Source organism: Manis pentadactyla, chromosome 3 (assembly GCF_030020395.1).
Source record: "Manis pentadactyla isolate mManPen7 chromosome 3, mManPen7.hap1, whole genome shotgun sequence".
Classification (NCBI taxonomy): domain Eukaryota; kingdom Metazoa; phylum Chordata; class Mammalia; order Pholidota; family Manidae; genus Manis; species Manis pentadactyla.
In genome coordinates this window covers 71339525-71358520 of record NC_080021.1, presented here as the reverse complement: position 1 = coordinate 71358520, position 18996 = coordinate 71339525, and the positions used below count along the sequence as shown (strand labels likewise).

General features: G+C 37.8%; 1 protein-coding gene across 3 annotated transcripts in view; it reads right to left on the bottom strand.

The window, feature by feature from the left end:
* Positions 1-18996, bottom strand: part of PDE7A (phosphodiesterase 7A) — a 131360-nt gene that overhangs the window by 11429 nt on the left and 100935 nt on the right. For all 3 annotated transcript variants that reach the window (XM_036907494.2, XM_036907498.2, XM_036907495.2), the window contains exons 5-8: positions 18198-18261; positions 12508-12603; positions 10598-10698; positions 180-311 (exon numbers count right to left, since the gene is read on the bottom strand). In XM_036907494.2, the coding sequence (XP_036763389.1) occupies positions 180-311; positions 10598-10698; positions 12508-12603; positions 18198-18261 (393 nt within the window). The remainder of the gene's footprint in view (positions 1-179; positions 312-10597; positions 10699-12507; positions 12604-18197; positions 18262-18996) is intronic.

Sequence of the window (18996 nt, the reverse complement as noted above, 5' to 3'; positions counted from 1 at the left end):
GCATATCTGAGTTACTTATTAAGTCTCTTTCCGAAATAAAGACTTATCTGTAAGCGATATTAATCTTGGAAAAATGCTAACATTCATTGAAAATTCATGTACTACTTTCACTTCTTTAAAACGTGAAACATTTTCTAAAATGCAAGAGAATTAAATTTCAATGATAAAATTGCACTAACCTTGTATAAAGTTGCCAAGTAATGGTTAGTTTTAATAAGGAAAGGTTGGTTAACACCTGGATGATCCAGATCATGAGTGGCAGCTGCAATTAAGCTCAGCAAGACATCCCAAGGAGTTACAGAATTGGCAAGCTAAAGTGCGACAGAAGAAGAACTAATTGCAGACATATTGGAAAACAATTTTGTACCATTACAAGATTTTTGAATTAGCCCCTTCATGATTTTCAAGTAGTTCGTTAAGGTCACCAAGCACCTGCCAGTTGGTGGTCTCCTCATGGCTCTGGGGGCAGGTGTGAGAACAGTGCCCCTGCCCACATGGGTTTCACAAAGCTCATCCTGATGCTGTTTCATTTTAAACAGACTTAATTAAGATGTCAGCTAAAGTATAAAGTGTCTTTTTAAGAAATAATGTTTTAAAACAACAAACACAGGTTTGTATATTTTTATTACTGTAGCCACTATGAGGAAAGACCTATGAGGTTTTAAAAAAATTTTTACCACAGTAAAAACACTTCATATGAGATTTACCCTCTTAACAGATTTTTAAGTGTACAGTACAGAAGATCTGTAGCTGAGGGTGTTTATGTACCAACAAATTGTTTACTGGATTTCAATTAAGAATTAAAATGCAAAGTTATTTCCGAAGTCCTAATGTTTAAGGAAGCTGTTGAGAAATCATGAGACACAGCCTATCCCAAGTCTGTAATAAAATCCACTCCTAACAGATGGAGATATTCAGAACAATATATACAATGAGTTCGGGTCAGAAAAAGCAATCACATAAACAATTAAAAATTTATTCTCAATAATAATTATTAATCTTGATACAATAATCACAATAAATCAGTTTATTACCTGACTGAAACTTTCAATGATAAAGCATGATCACCTTGCGTATATCACCTACTTTTCATGAACCACCTCTCACTTCCTGGCCAACTCCTGTTCATCTTCTCAGGCCCAACACCACTAACTGCCAGCCTCCCCACCTGTTCTCTGCCTCCAGCACCTTCCCCAGCAAAGGGCTGATTTGGGTTCCTACAGCACTTCCATGTCCTGCCATAATAACAGCAGGCAGAGCTCACTTTTACTGAGGTTTACATCAGGGTGATGCTCTCTGAACATGTATGATCCTGTGCCCAGTAGTAGAAAATTTTGAGCCTCTACCACCAGTGTAAGTGTACTAACTCTTAGGTTATGATACTGAATTTACATCACACATGTGAAGCAAAAATGAAAATTGAAAAATACAGGATAAAAAATAAATTTAGATTCAAATTCTAGTATTTCCTTTCTATGCCACAATAAATCTTTTTCTATTCCCACTGTCAAGTTCATGTTAGTCTGAAAAAAATTCACTCTCCAAAGGTTTCAATCCCCTGGAGAGCTGGAAGATGTGTGAAGGCCGAAAATGTTTGTTATATATTATTTACTTCCATGTTATCTGTAATTGGTATATAGAGAAGTTCAATGAATGAAGACTAGGTGGTGAAGAAAATGATTTCCTCATGAGGATGGATATGCAAATACATTTTTAAAAAGACAGATTTTTAAAGCACTGCTTACTAATCAAGATGAACAGAGGACATGCTATATGGGTCATCCCAGAGGACATATAAATGTGTGGACATGGCTGTAGATATGTTATGAATGAGTAATTAATTAAGCAATATGCAAAGGTGTTACATTCTTATGATAACTGAAACAGAAGTGGCAGAAGCATAGCCATGTACCATTCTGGGAGGATACAATAATTAGATTTAGTAAAAACAAGTAATGGCTGACCACACATGACATCAAACAATCTGAGGTAGATTAAAGAGTTAACCATTAAACACAGAAATGTGAAAAGAAGCACCTGAATTTTTTTAAAGTTCTGTGAAGTGAAAGCAAGTTCTAAGTTTGAAAGCAAATTACACATGCAAAATGATTCAATAAAAATGTAACATTTCTGCTTGTAAAAAATCTTTGGTCAGAAAGAAAACTTTATGAGCTTTATAAAAAAGAAATGAGCTCTTAAATATATCATAAGATATAAAAATTGAAAGCAGATTTTCTTGCTAAATACTATACTTAAGCCTTTCTTTTTATGATTCCCTCTGCACCCGGATTTTTTTATGGCTGACTCCTCTAATACTCACTTTCTGTTATGTGGTTATTCCTGGCCACTCTATGTAAGGTTGTAAACTCTTGCCATCCACCCAGCCACTCTCCAGCACATTACTCTATTCACTTCGTAGCAGTAATTAGCACAGTGTATGTCAAAATTCTATTTATCTAGATTGCATATTCAAGATGGCGGCATGAGAGGTGAGACAGAGAACTCCTCCCAAAACCACATATAATACAAAAATATAGTTAATACAACTAATCCTAAAAGAGAAACAGGAAAGAAGGCTGCACCAGACTGCATACACCTGGAGAACAGAGCAGACCTCATTGAACAGGGTAATGTACTAAAGCCATGATCCGGCAGGACCCAAGCCCTTCACCCACCCCAGCTCACCAGCGAGAGGAAGAGAAACAGAGCAGGGAGCAGGTGGAAGCCTAGGATGGCTGAACACCCAGCTCTGGAAATCTGCTTTGGGAGCACAAACCTACATTGCATGGTACTCTGGAGATTAGTGGAGTTGGAAAGCTGAGACAGGTGGAATACTTTGAGAGACTGAGATTCCAGCCTTTTGTGGAGGACAGGGATCCACATCTGGCCACTCTGGGACAAAGGAAAGATGGGCAGTCTGAGAGCCTTCCTAGCAGCTAGAGGGCTGCTGAAGGGGTGGGGTTTGCACAGAGCTTGCTGCGAGGGAGAAGAGATAGGTGGACAAGGTTGTCTGGGCATGCCCTGCCCAGCAGGTTGTGAACTTTGAAGAGCTTCAGGCACACCATCCCTCCGGCTGGCTACTCAGCTCCAAGGCACCCCCTGTGATACACAGCCTGCTGCGCCTTCCTCCTGGCCTCCTGGCACAGACTTGCAAACCGGCAGTCCCTGCCCTGGCATCAGGCTAGCCAGAAGGAGGCCCCACCTATGGCAGCTACAGACTCAAAGCGAACAGGCTTACACATGTTTCCTAGGTCCACTGGTTCTGACAGTGGAGACAGGCACTGCAGCTAGGAAGCAGGAAATAGCTCTTTCCTCCCAGGCACCAGTGCTGCTCCCCTGCAATCCCTGACATCACTCCAGGGGCTAAGGAGCTCCAGAGACTAGAGCTTCTGGGTACTGGAGGGCACCACATACAAATATGAAACATCAAAGGAGTCTGGTTCAAACAAAAATCTCAGAAACACCATAAAAAGGGCCAAATGAAACTGAACTCACCAATCTTCCTGAAAGAGAGTTCAAAATAAAAATCATAAATATGCTCATGGAGGAACAGAAAAATATTCAAGAACTCAGGGACGAATTTAGGACTGAGATTCAATCACTAAGAAATTCCATATCTGAAATGAAACATACAATGGAGGGATTTAAAAGTACATTAGATGTATAGAAGAGATGGTAAATGTAATAGAAATTAGAGAAGAGGAATACAAAGAAGCTGAGACACAGAGAGAAAAAGGATTTTTAAGAATGAAAGAATATTGAGAGAACTGTGTGACCAATCCAAACGGAACAGTATTCACATTATAGGGATACCAGAATAAGAAGAGAGACGAAAAGGGATAGAAAGTGTCACTGAGGAGGTAATTGCTGAAAACTTCCCCAGTCTGGGGAAGGAGATAATCCCTCAGGCCATGGAGGTGCACAGATCTCCCAACACAAGGGACCCAAGGAAGACAAAACCAAGATTAATTAATATAATAATTAAAACGGCAAAGATCAAGGATAAGGACATACTTTTAAAAGCAGCTAGAGAATGAAAAAAGATCATGTACAAAGGAAAACCCATCAGGCTATCATCAGACTTCTCAACAATCTTACAGGCCAGAAGAGAGTGGCATGATATACTTAATGCAATGAAGCAGAAGGGCCTTGAACCAAGAATACTCTACCCAGCAAGATTATCATTTAAATTTGAAGGAGGGATTAAACAATTTTCAGATAAGCAAAAGCTGAGAGAATTTACCTCCCACAAACCAACTCTACAGTGCATTTTGGAGGGACTGCTATAGATGGAAGTATACCTAAGGCTAAATAGCTGTCACCAGGGGAAATAAAGCCACAGAAAAGAAAGTAGAACAATTAATTACTAAGCAGATGCAAAATCAAATCAACTACCCTCAAAGTCAATGAAGGGATAGACAAACAGTACAGACTAATACATAAAGAATGGAGGAGGAAGAAAAAGAAAAAAAACAACCTTAAGGTTGTGTTTATAATAGCATACTGAGTTAAATTAGACTGTTAGATAGACTTACCCTTGAACCTTTGGTAACCACGAGTCTAAAGCCTGCCTATCTATAATCACCCTAAATGTAAATGGTCTGAATGCACCAATCAATAGACACAGAGTCACTGAATGGATAAAAAAATAAGATCCGTCAATATGCTGCCTACAAGATACTCACTTTAAACCCCAAGACATACACATACTGAAAGTAAAGGGATGGAAAAAGATATTTCATGCAACAAATAGGGAGAAAAAAGCAGGAGTTGCAGTACTTGTATCAGACAAAATAGATTTCAAAACAAAGAAAGTTAACAAGAGACAAAGAAGGACATTACATAAAGATCAAGGGGTCAGTCCAACAAGAGGATATAACTATTATAAATATCTATATACCCAACACAGGATCACCTACATATGTGAAACAAATACTAAAGAATTAAAGGGGAAAACAGAATGCAATGCATTCATTTTAGGAAACTTCAACACACCACTCACTCCAAAGGACAGATCAACCAGACAGAAAATAAGTAAGGAGACATAGGCACTGAACAACATTTTAGAACAGATGGGCCTAATGGAGATCTACAGAACACTTTCTTCAAAAGCAACGGAATACACATTCTTCTCAAGTGCACATGGAACATTTTCAAGAATAGATCATATACTAGGCCACAAAAAGAACCTCAGTAAATTCAAAAAGATTGAATTTGGTCAATCTTCTCAGACCACAAAGGTATAAAACTAGAAACAAAATAACACCAAGAAAACGAAAAAGCCCCAAAACACATGGAGGCTTAATAACATGCTCCTACTCAATCAGTGGATCAATGACCAAATAAAAACAAAGACCAAGCAATATATGGAGATAACTGACAAAACAATTCAACACTGCAAAATCTGTGGATAGCAGCGAAGGTGGTGCTAAGAAGGAAGTACATTGCAATACAGGCCTACAGCAGGAAAGAAGAACAATCCCATATGAACAGTCTAAACTCACAATTAATGAAACTAGAAAAAGAAGAACAAATGAGGCCCAAAGTTGGTAGAAGGAGGGACATACTAAAGATTAGAGGTTAAATAAATAAAATCAAGAAGAATAAAATAGGAAGAATCAATGAAAGCAAGAGCTGGTTCTTCCAGAAAATAAACAAAATAGATAAACCCCTAGCCAGACTTATCAAGAAAAAAGGAGAGTCTACACACATAAACAGAATCAGAAATGAGAAAGGAAAAATCACTACAGACACCACAGAAATACAAAGAATTATTAGAGAATACTATGAAAAATTACATGCTAACTGGATAACCTAGAAGAAATGCACAACTTTCTAGAAAAATACAACCTTCCAAGGCTGACCCAGAAAGAAACAGAAAATCTGAACAGACCAATTTCCAGCAATTAAACTGAATTGGTAATCAAAAAATTACCTAAGGACAAAACTCCTGGACCAGATGGTTTCACTGATGAATTTTATCAAACATTTAGTGAAGACCTAATACCCATCCTCCTTAAAGTTTCCAAAAAGTAGAAGAGGAAGAAATACTTCTAAACTCATTCTATAAGGCCAACATCACTCTAATACCAAAACCAGGAAAGGCACTAGAAAAAAGAAAATCAGAGACCAATATCCTTGATGAACATAGATGCAAAAATACTCAACAAAATATTAGCAAATCGAGTTCAAAAATACAACAAAAAGATCATCCATTATGGTCAAGTATTATTTATTCCAGGGATGCAGAGATGATACAACATTCAAAAACCCATCAACTTCATCTACCACATCAACAAAAAGGACAAAAATCACATGATCATCACATATGTTGAAAAAGCATTCGACAAAATTCAACATCCATTCATGATAAAAACTCTCCACAAAATGGGTATACAGGGGAAGTACCTCAACATAATAAAGGCCATATACGACAAACCCACAGTTAACATCATACTTAACAGCAAGAAGCTGAAAACTTTTCCTTTAAGATTGGGAACAAGACAAGGATGCCCACTCTCCTGCTTTTATTCAACATAGTTCTGGAGGTCATAGCCATGGCAATCAGACAACACAAAGAAATAAAAGGCATCCAGATTGGCAAGGTAGAAGTTAAACTGTCCCTATTTGTAGATGACATGATATTGTACAAAAAAACCCTAAAGAATCTACTCCTAAACTACTAGATCTAGTATCTGAATTCAGCAAATTTGTAGGACATAAAATTAATACACAGAAATCTGTGGCATTCCTATACACTAACGATGAACTAGCAGAAAGAGAAATCAAGAAAACAATTCCATTCAATTGCATCAAAAAGAATAAAATACCTAGGAATAAACCTGACCAAGGAAGTGAAGACCTTTACTCTGAAAACTACAAGACACTCATGAGAGAAATTAAAGAAGATACCAATAAATGGAAACACATCCCGTGCTCATGGATTTGAAGAATTAATATTGTCAAAATGGCCATCCTGCCTAAAGCAATCTACAGATTCAATGTAATCGCTATCAATACCAACAGCATTCTTCAATGAACTAGAGCAAATACTTTTAAACTTCATATGGAACCACAATAGACCCCAAATAGCCAAAGCAATCCTGAGAAGGAAGAATAAAGCTGGGGGGATTATACTCCCTGACTTTAAGCTCTACTACAAAGCCATAGTAATCAAAACAATTTGGTATTGGCATAAGAACAGACCCACAGACCAATGGAACAGACTAGAGAGCCCAGATATAAACCCAAGCATATACGGTCAATTAATATATGATAAAGGAGCTATAGATATACAATGGGGAAATGACAGCCTCTTTAATAACTGATGTTGGCAAAACTGGACAGCTACATGCAAGAGAATGAAACTGGATTATTGTCTAACCCCATACACAAAAGTAAACTTGAAATGGATCAAAGACCTGAATGTAAGTCATGAAACCATAAAACTCTCAGAAGAAAGCATAGGCAAAAATCTCTTAAATATAAACATAAGCAACTTCTTCCTGAAGGCATCTCCTCAGGCATGGGAAACAAAATGAAAAATGAACAAATTGAACTACATCATGCTAAAATGCTTCTGTACAGCAAACGACACCATCAGCAGAACAAAAAGGCATCCTACAGTATGGGAGAATGTATTTGTAAATAACATATATGACAGAGAGTTAACATCCAAAATATATAAAGAACTCACACACCTCAACACCCAAAAAGCAAATAACCCAATTAAAAAATGGGCAGAGGATATTAACAGACATTTCTCCATAGAAGAAATTCAGATGGCCAACAGGCACATGAAAAGATGCTCCACACAGCTAATTATCAGGGAAATGCAAATTAAAACCACAATGAAATATCATCTCACACCAGTTAGGATGGCCAACACAGAAAAGACTAGGAGCAACAAATGCTGGCAAGGATGTGGAGAAAGGGGAACCCTCCTACACTGCTGTGCAAATGTAAACTAGTTCAACCATTGTGGAAAGCAGTATGGAGGTTCCTCAAAAAACTCAAAATAGAAATACCATTTGATCCAGGAATTCCACTTCTAGGTATTTACCTAAGAATGTAGGATCCCAGTTTCAAAAAGACATATGCATCCTTACGTTTATCACAGCATTATTTACAATAACCAAGAAATGGAAGCAACCTAAGTGAACAGTAGATGAGTGGATAAAGAAGATGTGGTACATATACACAATGGAATATTATTTAGCCATAAGAAGAAAACAAATCCTGTCACTTGCAACAACATGGATGGAGCTAGAGGGTCTTATGCTCAGTGAAATAAGCCAGGCGGAGAAAGACAAGTACCAAATGATTTCACTCATCTGTGGAGTATAAGAACAAAGCAAAAACTGAAGGAACAAAACAGCAGCAGACTCACAGAACCCAAGAATGGACTAACAGTTACCAAAGGGAAAGGGACTGGGGAGGGTGGATAGGATGGGAGGGAGAAGGGGATTAAGGGCCAATATGACTAATACATGTAAGGTAGCGGGAGGCACGAGGAAAGCAGTATAGCACAGAGAAGAAAAGTAGTGAGTCTAGAGCATCTTATTACATTGATGGACAGTGACTCTAATGGGGTATGTGGTGGGGACCTGATAATAGGGGGAATCTAGTAACCACAATGTTGCCCAGGTGATTTTATATTATTTTGATACCCCCCAAAAAATTCTATTTATCTGTTCATTTAATGATTGTCCCTCCACAGGGATGTAAACCTTTTGAAGGCTGGGACATTTCCTGTCTGGTTTCCTAGCATCAGGAAAATGAACTGAATTAATGAATGAAAACACTTGAAAATATGATTGCATGCCAAGGCCTAGGAAATAAAAGAGATATAATCAACATTTTTTTTTTTAGAATTCACTTTTAAAACTTTGAGTGACTCTATTTTAAATGTAAACTATGTCAGGAAGAAGGGAATTGTTGCACTTTAGGGCACAGTGATCTTATCTATATACTTAACTGAAGATTTGACTAAGAGTTTTCAAGTAAGAATTATCAGAGCTGCACAGGCAAAAAACATTTAAAATAAGAAGTATCAGAGTTATGTAGGCAGAGACTTTAACATTAGTATTGCCAGAACTACATGGGGAGACCACGTTTGTATTTGTTTTCAACCACGGCGCTCCTCGCTCTGTCCTCTCTGCCCTGATCTTCTGGCCCTGCCTAGTGGCCCCAACATACCCCAGCTTCCTGGCCCCCGGCTTCTGGCTGGGTGTGGCCATGGGAGATGGGAGGGGAGGAGCCTTCATAGATGTGTGGACTAGATTAACCTCCTCTGCATTCCACAGAATATGGCATTGTGTCCGTCATCCAATTTACTTGGCTGTATGATGATTACTTATCAATTATTTCCCAAAGATTCTCAAACAGAGGCTTCAGGCTTGGCCCAGAGTTTTTTAACGCTTAACTTAAAAATTGGGCCACTTGGGAGTATGCATTTGTCAAAACTGTACACATAAAATGTATGCATTTTATTATTGCGTATGTGATACCACAATAAAGTGGTTTTTTAAAAACAAGTTTTGATATATATATATATTTACTTGACTTTAAAAAGTTTTTATATATCTATATATATTAATTGGAGTATTTTCACATATTCCACAATCTCTTGACAAATGAGAAGACTGGCAACTACAGGGCTTTATTCTCAAAGTTGGCATCGACTAGCACAAACTGGGTGAGTCAGCCTCCTTTCCCTCCTAACATTTAGCTGGCACTCAGATCCCAGGGGAGAAGAGTTTATAAGTGGGCTAAGAGCAGGCAGATGTAATTTTAGAACCTCCCAGGGTAGGAAACATCTGGGGGCAAACATGGTTTTCATTATCACCTACTGCTGATGATGTATGTCCAGCCCTGTTTCTCCCCTATACTTCAGACCTTAACCAACTCTGACACCTCCGTTTGCATATTGCACAAATGCATGTCACTCCACACAGCCAAGATGGAACTCATCGACTTGACCAGACCTACCCAAATACGTGCTCCTTTTTTCTACACTTCCTCTCAGCTGCCCACGGCTGTCTGCATCAGGGCCTCTCCTGGTTTCAATCCCCCAAGAGCATTCAGACACTACAGCCTAGTCACTCTTCCTGGGAGACCTTACAAACCGTCCCCCTCTCTCCTTCCCCGAGGCTGTCGCCCAGCTAGGCCACACACTCTTCCATGGAGCACCAACACAGCTCCCGACAAGCACTCACGGTGCTGGTCTCATCTGACTTCTTTCACTGGTATAGCTTTCTCAGGTCTTCTGCTTCCCTCCCGCGGCTTCCTATCCGTCACTGAACAGACTAGCACTGCCCCTGCCCCGCAGAGCTCAGGAGCAGCTCAGGGGAGTGAACATGGCCCTGGAGGCCTCACATGATCTGGGCCCTGCCCAGACCCCTGCAGCCTGCCTCCACCATCACCTGGGTCCAGTGCTGCCCAAGTACAGCCACAGTTGGGAACCTGATCCAGCTGGATCTCATTTTCGTGAAGGATTCTTCTGATTTTTGAGTCAAATCACTAACTTAAAGTACTTCAAAGTTCATCAAAGGAATTTTCTTAGGATTTTCACCTACTGTAAACATCCACATCTTACCTTAGGTTCCTTTAGGTAACAGTGCATGGCCTGAGTAACATCTGCAGCGTGGACTGCATTGTGGTAAGGGTTTTGACTATGGTAATCTTCTTGAATCATAACTGCATCAAAGAAAAAAGACCCTAAATTTAATTGTAGAACCTCTAGGAGTGGGAAGCATGTAGAAATACAAAAACTGTGATAATTATCAGTTCTCCACTTACTTTTTCATGTGGTTACCATCTAATTGTTAAGATTCAGAATGATGACAATCACCTTTAGCTCACATGTACCACTTTGTCTCCTGGCTTGTTTGAAACTTTTTAAATAAGGTGTTCATGTTAAAATTACAGTTGTTCTCTTTTTCTGTTTCATTGTGCCAAACTCCTCTGACTCATAAATTTAAAAACAGTTTCTCTTTTTTAACAAAAACAGTACAATTCATTCAACAAATGTTTATTGTGCCAGATACTCTTCTAGGTACTAGAAATTCATCAGTAAGCAAAAATCTCTACGAAGCTCCAAGATACTATGATGTTGGGTGTATGATAGTGACCTCAGGAGTGCGTCACCAGTGGGGTCAGTTTCAGATCTGGATTTAGTTCTTCAGTGGTAGGGATGGGTCTTCTGTTAATCCTGACTTCTTTGCTCAGTGTCTGTTACGCTATCATGAACAGCAGATTAGGACTCAGGGGAAGCCTGCTGCCCTCAACCTGCACTGCAGACCCTACAGCCTAACACTCTAGTCCAGTGGCCTCCAAGTGAAGTGTGCCTCTAGTGGCCTCCCAGTGAAGTGCACCAGCCCCACCAAGAGGTGAGCTACAACTTGCTGGTCAGAGGGAAACATCATTCAAATTCTGTATTTATCTTGATTGCATCCTTTAAATTAAATGCTCTTGTTAATATCTATTTTTGTGTTTTATAATTTATATATTAGTACAGTGTTACAATCATGTAATTTATAAATAAATATGCATTAAAAGTTTCTCATAAGTCCTAAGTAATAAATTTATCTTAGTCTGGTACTTGAGAGGAAAGAAAATATCTTCTTCCTTAAAAAAATAACAAAGAATCTCCATAGTGCTGGGTTTTTTTCTTTACATATTTCCTTATTTAGTGAACAACTTCACCTTCCTTTCCTAGCAGAGGAGTATTAATACAGGATGCTGTACATTTAAATATATTCAAAATAATCTTTAAAGTTTACTGTCAAGAGATTTCTGGGATTGGAAAAAGAGGAGATGGGACCTAACTGCAATGTACCAGATCTTCTTAAGTTTTAGCCTACAAAAATTTAGGAAAGTTCAGAAACTGGGGCATCTTTGTCAGAAAGCTGTGGCTGATGAAGAGACTGACTGTGACACTGTCCCCATTTCTTTATCAGGCCATCAACAGCTTTGAGTCTTCTGGCTTCCAGCCAAGAGGTGCATGGCTGTGGCAGAGGTGAAGGTGGGCCAGTGCTGAGCCCGGGCTCCAGGGTTCTGGGCAAGGCAGCTCTCCCCAGGAAGCTGCTTGCCACTCTTAGAACAAGTTCAGGTTGTTGTAAAATAAATACATACTTTTCTTTTTTATTTTTAATGTGAATCTATTAAGGTGACAAATTCCTTTGCTTCCTTTTAATTTAATAGGAGACCATGTAGAGCTGAGCCAGGTCATGCCCAGTGTCCAAGCTGAGTCCCCAGCCAACACCCACAGAGCCACCATGCATCTCATCTACTGTCATCTTCAGGTGCCTAAGTGAGCTCAGCCAGACCAGAAGCAGCATTCAACATCCCCAAAGACTCAGGAGCTAAGTAAATGCATGTCATTTAAGATACGAGATTTGGGATGGTTTGTTTTAGAGAAACAGCTCACTGATATAACTGATACAAATTGAAACAAGTTCTTGTATAAATTTTATTACTGTTAAATGGGTTAGGTAAATCACTTACCTAAAAATCTACGAAGTTTCATCATATCTAAATGGAAGTACTCAATTAATCCATGAAGACTAAATAAATGAAAGGTTAAACTTACTAGACTATTTCCTAAAATGAAAGAAGAAGAAGATATCAGTAGGAAATACAGGTTAATGTAATTGATTGTGCTTCTAAATATGGCTTTTGAATAGAAAACATGGAGAGTACTAATTCTTACTTTTTGTTTATCTAAAATTTACATCTTATTTTACCAGTTATGAACTTTAAATATTCCATGTTTTCCATTCTAAGGAAAAATGCTTTTGCTTCATTTTCCCACAAGCAGGTAATAGAAGATAAACATTTTGAATAGATTAATTTTAAAAAATCAAAATAATTAGAATTGTTAGAAAACTTTGGGAATTGTCCCACACTGAGTAAGTTTAATTCAGTTTCCCAAAGCATCTGAAACATGGCTACCCATGGCTTCCTCCTATCCCATCTTGCTTTTAACTGAATGGGATGTCCCACAGCAAACTGCTTTGGCTGCAGCCTTGCTAGGAGAAGGCTGCATTTATTGTTAGACACAGAGCTAGGAGGAGCAATCAATGACCTCATCAAGATAAAAACCTAGGCTCAACCTCTGGCCTCTCCCATACTTGCAGCAGAAAATCTATGAGTTGGGGATGTGGGGAAGTCACAAAACTAGATAGAATCCTATGACTATAAATTTGTGGAAAAACACTATCCAGCAATCTTATTACTGTTTTTCTAGTGAAATAGTTTTCACCTTTTAAAATGCCTATGTTCAAGCCTTCTCTTCTCAAACTTTTGAGGTAATTCTTATCCATCCCCTCACTCTCAGGATTCATACTTTCAGAAAAAACACAGCCCTCAAGTTACCCTTTCTTTCAAAAGCCAATCCCTTCACCCAACACAGCTTTTCAGGGACCTTCCTTGGGCCATCAGATGCGTTTACCAATGTCCTTCCCCTCCATCCCACTGAATCACAATATCCCTCCTTCACTCCCTATATTGTCCCAACAAGTCTCAGCACTCAGATGTGTTCTAGGATTCCTTATCTTTGAAACAAGACAGAATCTCCGACTCTCTTGGCCCCCTCTGGTTGTCACCCTCTCTGTTCCCCTACATGCCTGAGTTTTCTGAAAGAGCCACTACATGCACTGAACTTTCATTCCTTTGTCACTGACAAGTGTTGTCACACCAAGTATAGAAATTTAATTTGGATACAGCACCACTTTTATAACATTTAGTTTTTCCTTCCAAGATAGAACTCTGTTTTTTTGTGCCTTCTATTTTATGATATTTCTCAGTTTTGTAGATTTCCTCTGTAGGACACTTATGTCACATTATTTTAACAATTAAGTATATGTTTTAAAGGAGTATAAGCTAATAAATTACTGCCTGTACTTGGATAATAACATAAATATGATTCTAGTGATCTCTAAAGAAATCTATGATTTTTACAAAATGTATAAAAGATCTCATTAGTTCCACACTGAAAATTTATTGTAATAGTATTTATGAAGTATTATAAAGGACTATTAGTCTAAACACATTATCTAAAACTGCCTAAAAAAATGTCAACAAGAGCCCATGACTGAAGAAAAAAATACATAGGAACATTTGCATGAGCAACACTGGAGAAGATGTGGCAGGCCAAAAAAGATTACAAAAAGTACCTGACAGATCACCTTTGGGGAATGAAAAAAATTTCAGATCTTTTTCTTTTTAAAAGAAATTTAATGTTAAAATTCATTCAAATTCTGATAATATTTTATAGGTACAAACATAAACCCACACAGTCTGGAACCATTTATGATGAAGTGAACTCTGTTTCTGTTATTACTGCTGTAATGATCAACTTTTCATTAGGTACACAAATTGGTATTTCAGAATGTATATTCAAACAAACAATCCAATTTTTATAAACGGACAGAGGACCTGAATAGACTTTTTTCCAAAGAAGAAAATAGATGTTCAACAGGCACATGAAAAGATGCTCAGCATCACTAATCATCAGGAGATGCAAATCACAACCACAATGAGACATCACCTCACACCTTTTAGAATAGAAATAACAAGTGATGGAGAGAATGTGGAGAAAAGGGAACCCTCGTATTCTGTTGGTAGGAATGCAAATTGGCATAGCCACTATGGAAAACAGTATGGAGGTTCCTTAAGAAACTAAAAATAGAAATATCCTATGACCCAGCAATTCCATTTCTGGGTATATATCCAAAGAAAACAAAAACAACAAATCAAAACATAAATGCATCCTCAGGTTTATTACAGCATTACTTACAATAGCCAAGATATGGAAGCAAGTTAAGTGACCATCAATGGATAAAGAAGATGTGGTATTCATATACAATGAATATTACTCAGCCATTAAAAAAAAAGAAATCTGGCCATTTGTGACATGGATAGACCTAGAAGGTATTGTGCTAAGTGAAATAAGTCAGGGAAAGGCAAATACTGCATGATTTCACTTTTATGTGGAATCTAAAAACAAAACAAATGAACAAACAAAACAAAACACACTCATAAATACAGAGAACAAAGAGGTGGCTGCCAGAGGGAGGGGGGTTGAAGGGATGGGAGAAACATGATAAGGTCATTAAGAGGTACAAACTTGCAGTTACAAAATAAATCATGGGGATATGAAGTACAGCATAGGGAATACAGTCAATAAAATTTTAATAACTTTGTGGGGTGACGGAATAGACTTATGGTGATGATTTTGTAATGTATATAAATGTTGAAGCATTATGTTGTACACCTGAAAAAAATACAATATGTCAACTGTATATGTATTTCAGTCTGCATATTTAGTTTACATAGAGTTCTCCCAAGATTGTTTTCTAATCCTAATGAAACAAATCACCAATTTCTTGGTTTATAAGTTTTAAGAAAGCTGCAATCTAATGGTTAAGCATCCTCTTCTGGAATTCAGGCAAACTGCAGCAAGAAACACATGTATTGTCCTCCACCAAGAACTTTAAAGGATCTGACAAGAAAGGAATCTATCAAAGTGCACTCTCCATATCAAATTGAAAAACTGCATGTAAAATCTTTTCTCATTTTTAGTTCATAATATACCAACTATTTTTAAACCAGTATATAAGAATACAAGTCAATGAAAGATTTTAAAAGAAGTGATACTTAGTTGATACATTAAATAAGAATAGGCACAGAAGAACTTATTTTTATGAAAATGGAAACAAACACTTTCCTGGAAAAGAAAATTGTATCCACAGAAAAGCTACCCTCATAAAAACAATTAAAAATAGTCCTGCCAAATGTGCAGTGGCCCTTGACAATTTTTAGAATGTGATTTTAGATGGGAGCTAGCAGGATTAGGCTGCTGCTGGAACTCAGGCCTGGCACTGAGGGCCCTCCCATGCCAGGCAGCTCCCAGGGCGACAAGCCACATCTTGCTATCTCATATAACCTAAGTCTCATTCCTGGAAAAGGATTATCAAATATATCCCACCAGATAAGAACTACTCTCTTTCATGCAGTGAACAAGGTAGGGAACATTTGATTTGATGGGATTACTGAGTTTGGCCTCCTCCCTCCCCTCCCCACAGTAGCAACTGGGAAAATACCAGTGTAAGAAATAAAGAAAACACTGGATCAATAAGCAAAAAGGGAAAACTATACACGTGGCTACCATGTACATGCACCACCCAGAATACATTTCAGACTACAGTTTTGAAAGGAAAGCAGTTCTAATTAAATAGTGCTCATTAAAGGAATTTTCTTCGCCCATTTGATTCCTGATAATATCTCTTCGTATATAGAATTCCTGTAACTTTTGGGTGGCTGCAGTTAACAGAATACATCTCTCACTATCTATAAAGCCATAGGTGGATAGTTAATTGTGTGTGGCCTCTACTAACCCCTAAGCCTTCACCCCTAAGAAATGACCTCAGTCATGTTCTCTACAAAAAAGAACGAGGTGATTCAAGGGAAACAAAAGTGCTAATAAAGTAACTAATGTAGACCAGTGGTTACTTCTGTCCATCCTCCACACCGTTAACCACCAAGCTTCCTGAGTAGGCAGGATACGTACTTTTTAAAAAACAAAATTCAAAGAATTATCAACTACATCAATGAGTGACAAGTGCCCAGGGTAGACTAAAACAGGCTAGGAGCTGTTAAGTTTATACAAAGCTAATTAAAAGTTGAAGGTGTGAAGGGTGGCCTTGTTTTATCTATATTTAACTAAACAACTAAAATAGTACTTGAGTTATGAAAGGAGAGTTTCCCAGATCTAGAAGAAGGTGAGCCACCTGATATTTCACTACCCATATTTTCAAAAGGGGGAGGCTGAAGGGAAGAACAACTGTGTAAATGATACTGGAGCCTTTGCTCTGTGGACAGGCCAAAGGGGGACAACACTTAATCACCAAAGGGCAAAGGGGAGGGAAGAGAAACAGGAAAGGGGAAAAACACAAAGGCAGGGAAGTGGGAGGGATGCTTTGCTGACATGGGAAACTTCACCATCTTTACAATTCTGCCTCAAACTGGATCAGGCCAGGTAACCTTCTGTCAACAGTGGGTGGACAAAGAGAAGGTGGTTACAAAGGTATTTTTACTATGCATAGCCTATAGCTTAGGGGAAATAACATGATACTAAAAAGTAAGACACACATTGATTCTCAAGATTCTCAAGTTGTATTTGCTTGTCCATTTTTCCTATTTGGCTTTCTTACAAAAGGAGCTTCATACCAAAGTAAAATAAGGGGGGGAAAAGTGATTTAATATTACAGCGCTGAACCAAATATTTATTTCACTCTAAACAATCACAACTGACAACCTTTCAGAGTACTTTCCACTCTGCCTCACTTACTAAAAAGATATTTAGACAAAAACAAAAGAGGCAAAGTCTAGTTGAACTACATGTACCACTAATTTTAATTTTACCCTAAATAAAAACTCCCATATAATACTGAATATCAACTGTATTTCAATTGAAGAAAAGTTTAAATAAATAAATTTTTAAAAACTGATGCCCAAAGAGAATCCTGTTCTTTCCCCCAAAGCAAGTAAGGAAACGTGGAAACCTCCCCCCACCAAGCAAAACAGAACTCAGGAGGGAGTAAACAGATTAGAATTACCTTTTTTTCAAATCATTCTATGCTCTGTAGATTATGATAAGCCCCTGAAAAAGCTACAAGCTTCCCCCAGGCCCAGCTCGGAGAAGCAGTGCCAGAGGAAACCACTGTTGCTGGTCCTAATGTGCCGTGCTCCCCAGGGTGCAGGGAAAGAAATGCCAGAGAACCACAAAGCTGGAAGGAAGGGTGTCTCTCAAAAGGTTATTTATCTACCACCTATCTGTGGCTATCAAAGCTGGAACACAATAGCAGAAGATGTCACTGTAAATGGCCACAATCCAAGAGAAACCAAAAAAAAAAAAAAAAAAATCTAGAACATAATGAGATAATAATGTTCACATTGGGTTATTAATAATAATAAGATCATTAATGAGGGATGGCCAAGCGATGATTATGATCACTTCTGTTTACTGTTAAGAGGAACGATCAAAAAACAAAATTATGAGGCTGATTCTCTAGACTTAGCCAGCAGAGGGCTCATCACCTAATGACTGACAGCAACAATGCAGCAGTGTCTGTACCATTAATGCAGGAATCTAGAGAACACATTAATTTGAGGAAGTCAAAGTCTTCACTTACCATTTGTTAGTCTATCAAATAGAAAGATATCAAAATTCCAATTTCCAACTTTTTCCAGCATACACTGAAATGAAAACCAAATATTCCTATAGTCATTTAATTTCAGTAATATTCTCTGTCTTTTATATAGTCCATAGAGAAGTTAATGAAAATGGAAAGTGATTGATTTTCTTTATGAATGTTAAGTATCATTCTCCTTTTAATCATGACCTTTCCTTGGCTCCAAAAAAAATGTCCAACTCCATTTGAAATACCAAATATCATTTTGTTTTACAATTAATGAATGTACAGGTTAAGGTTAGGGTTTCTTTAAACTAATTATATATGCCCACGAACTTTCAAGAATTCTAAAATAATTTTAACACTAAGTAAGTGTGACATAAACATTTCATGGTCTAGAAATGAGATGTTAAAAATCTAGTGAAAATAAGTTATAATAGGTGAGTACTTACTATACTCACTATTCACATCAGTGCTACTAAGTTGGCATTGTTTTCAATTCTCATTTACAGATGGTGAAATAGACAAGAAGTAATAACTTGCTTAGCTAGAAAGTAATAGAGCTGGGGTTTTAAATTAGGTGGTCTGATTCAGGAATCCATGTACCTAACATCTATACTATACTATGCTTAATTTATTTGTTGCTCATTTTCTTAAAAAACACCCCCAACTTATGGTTATTTATTTATATTTGTTAGATATCTTTATAAAATAATAAATAGTATTTACTACATTCATTTTTAGGTTGGTATTTCAACCAACCAAATAATCACGACTCTGGAAACCAAGCAGATTACAT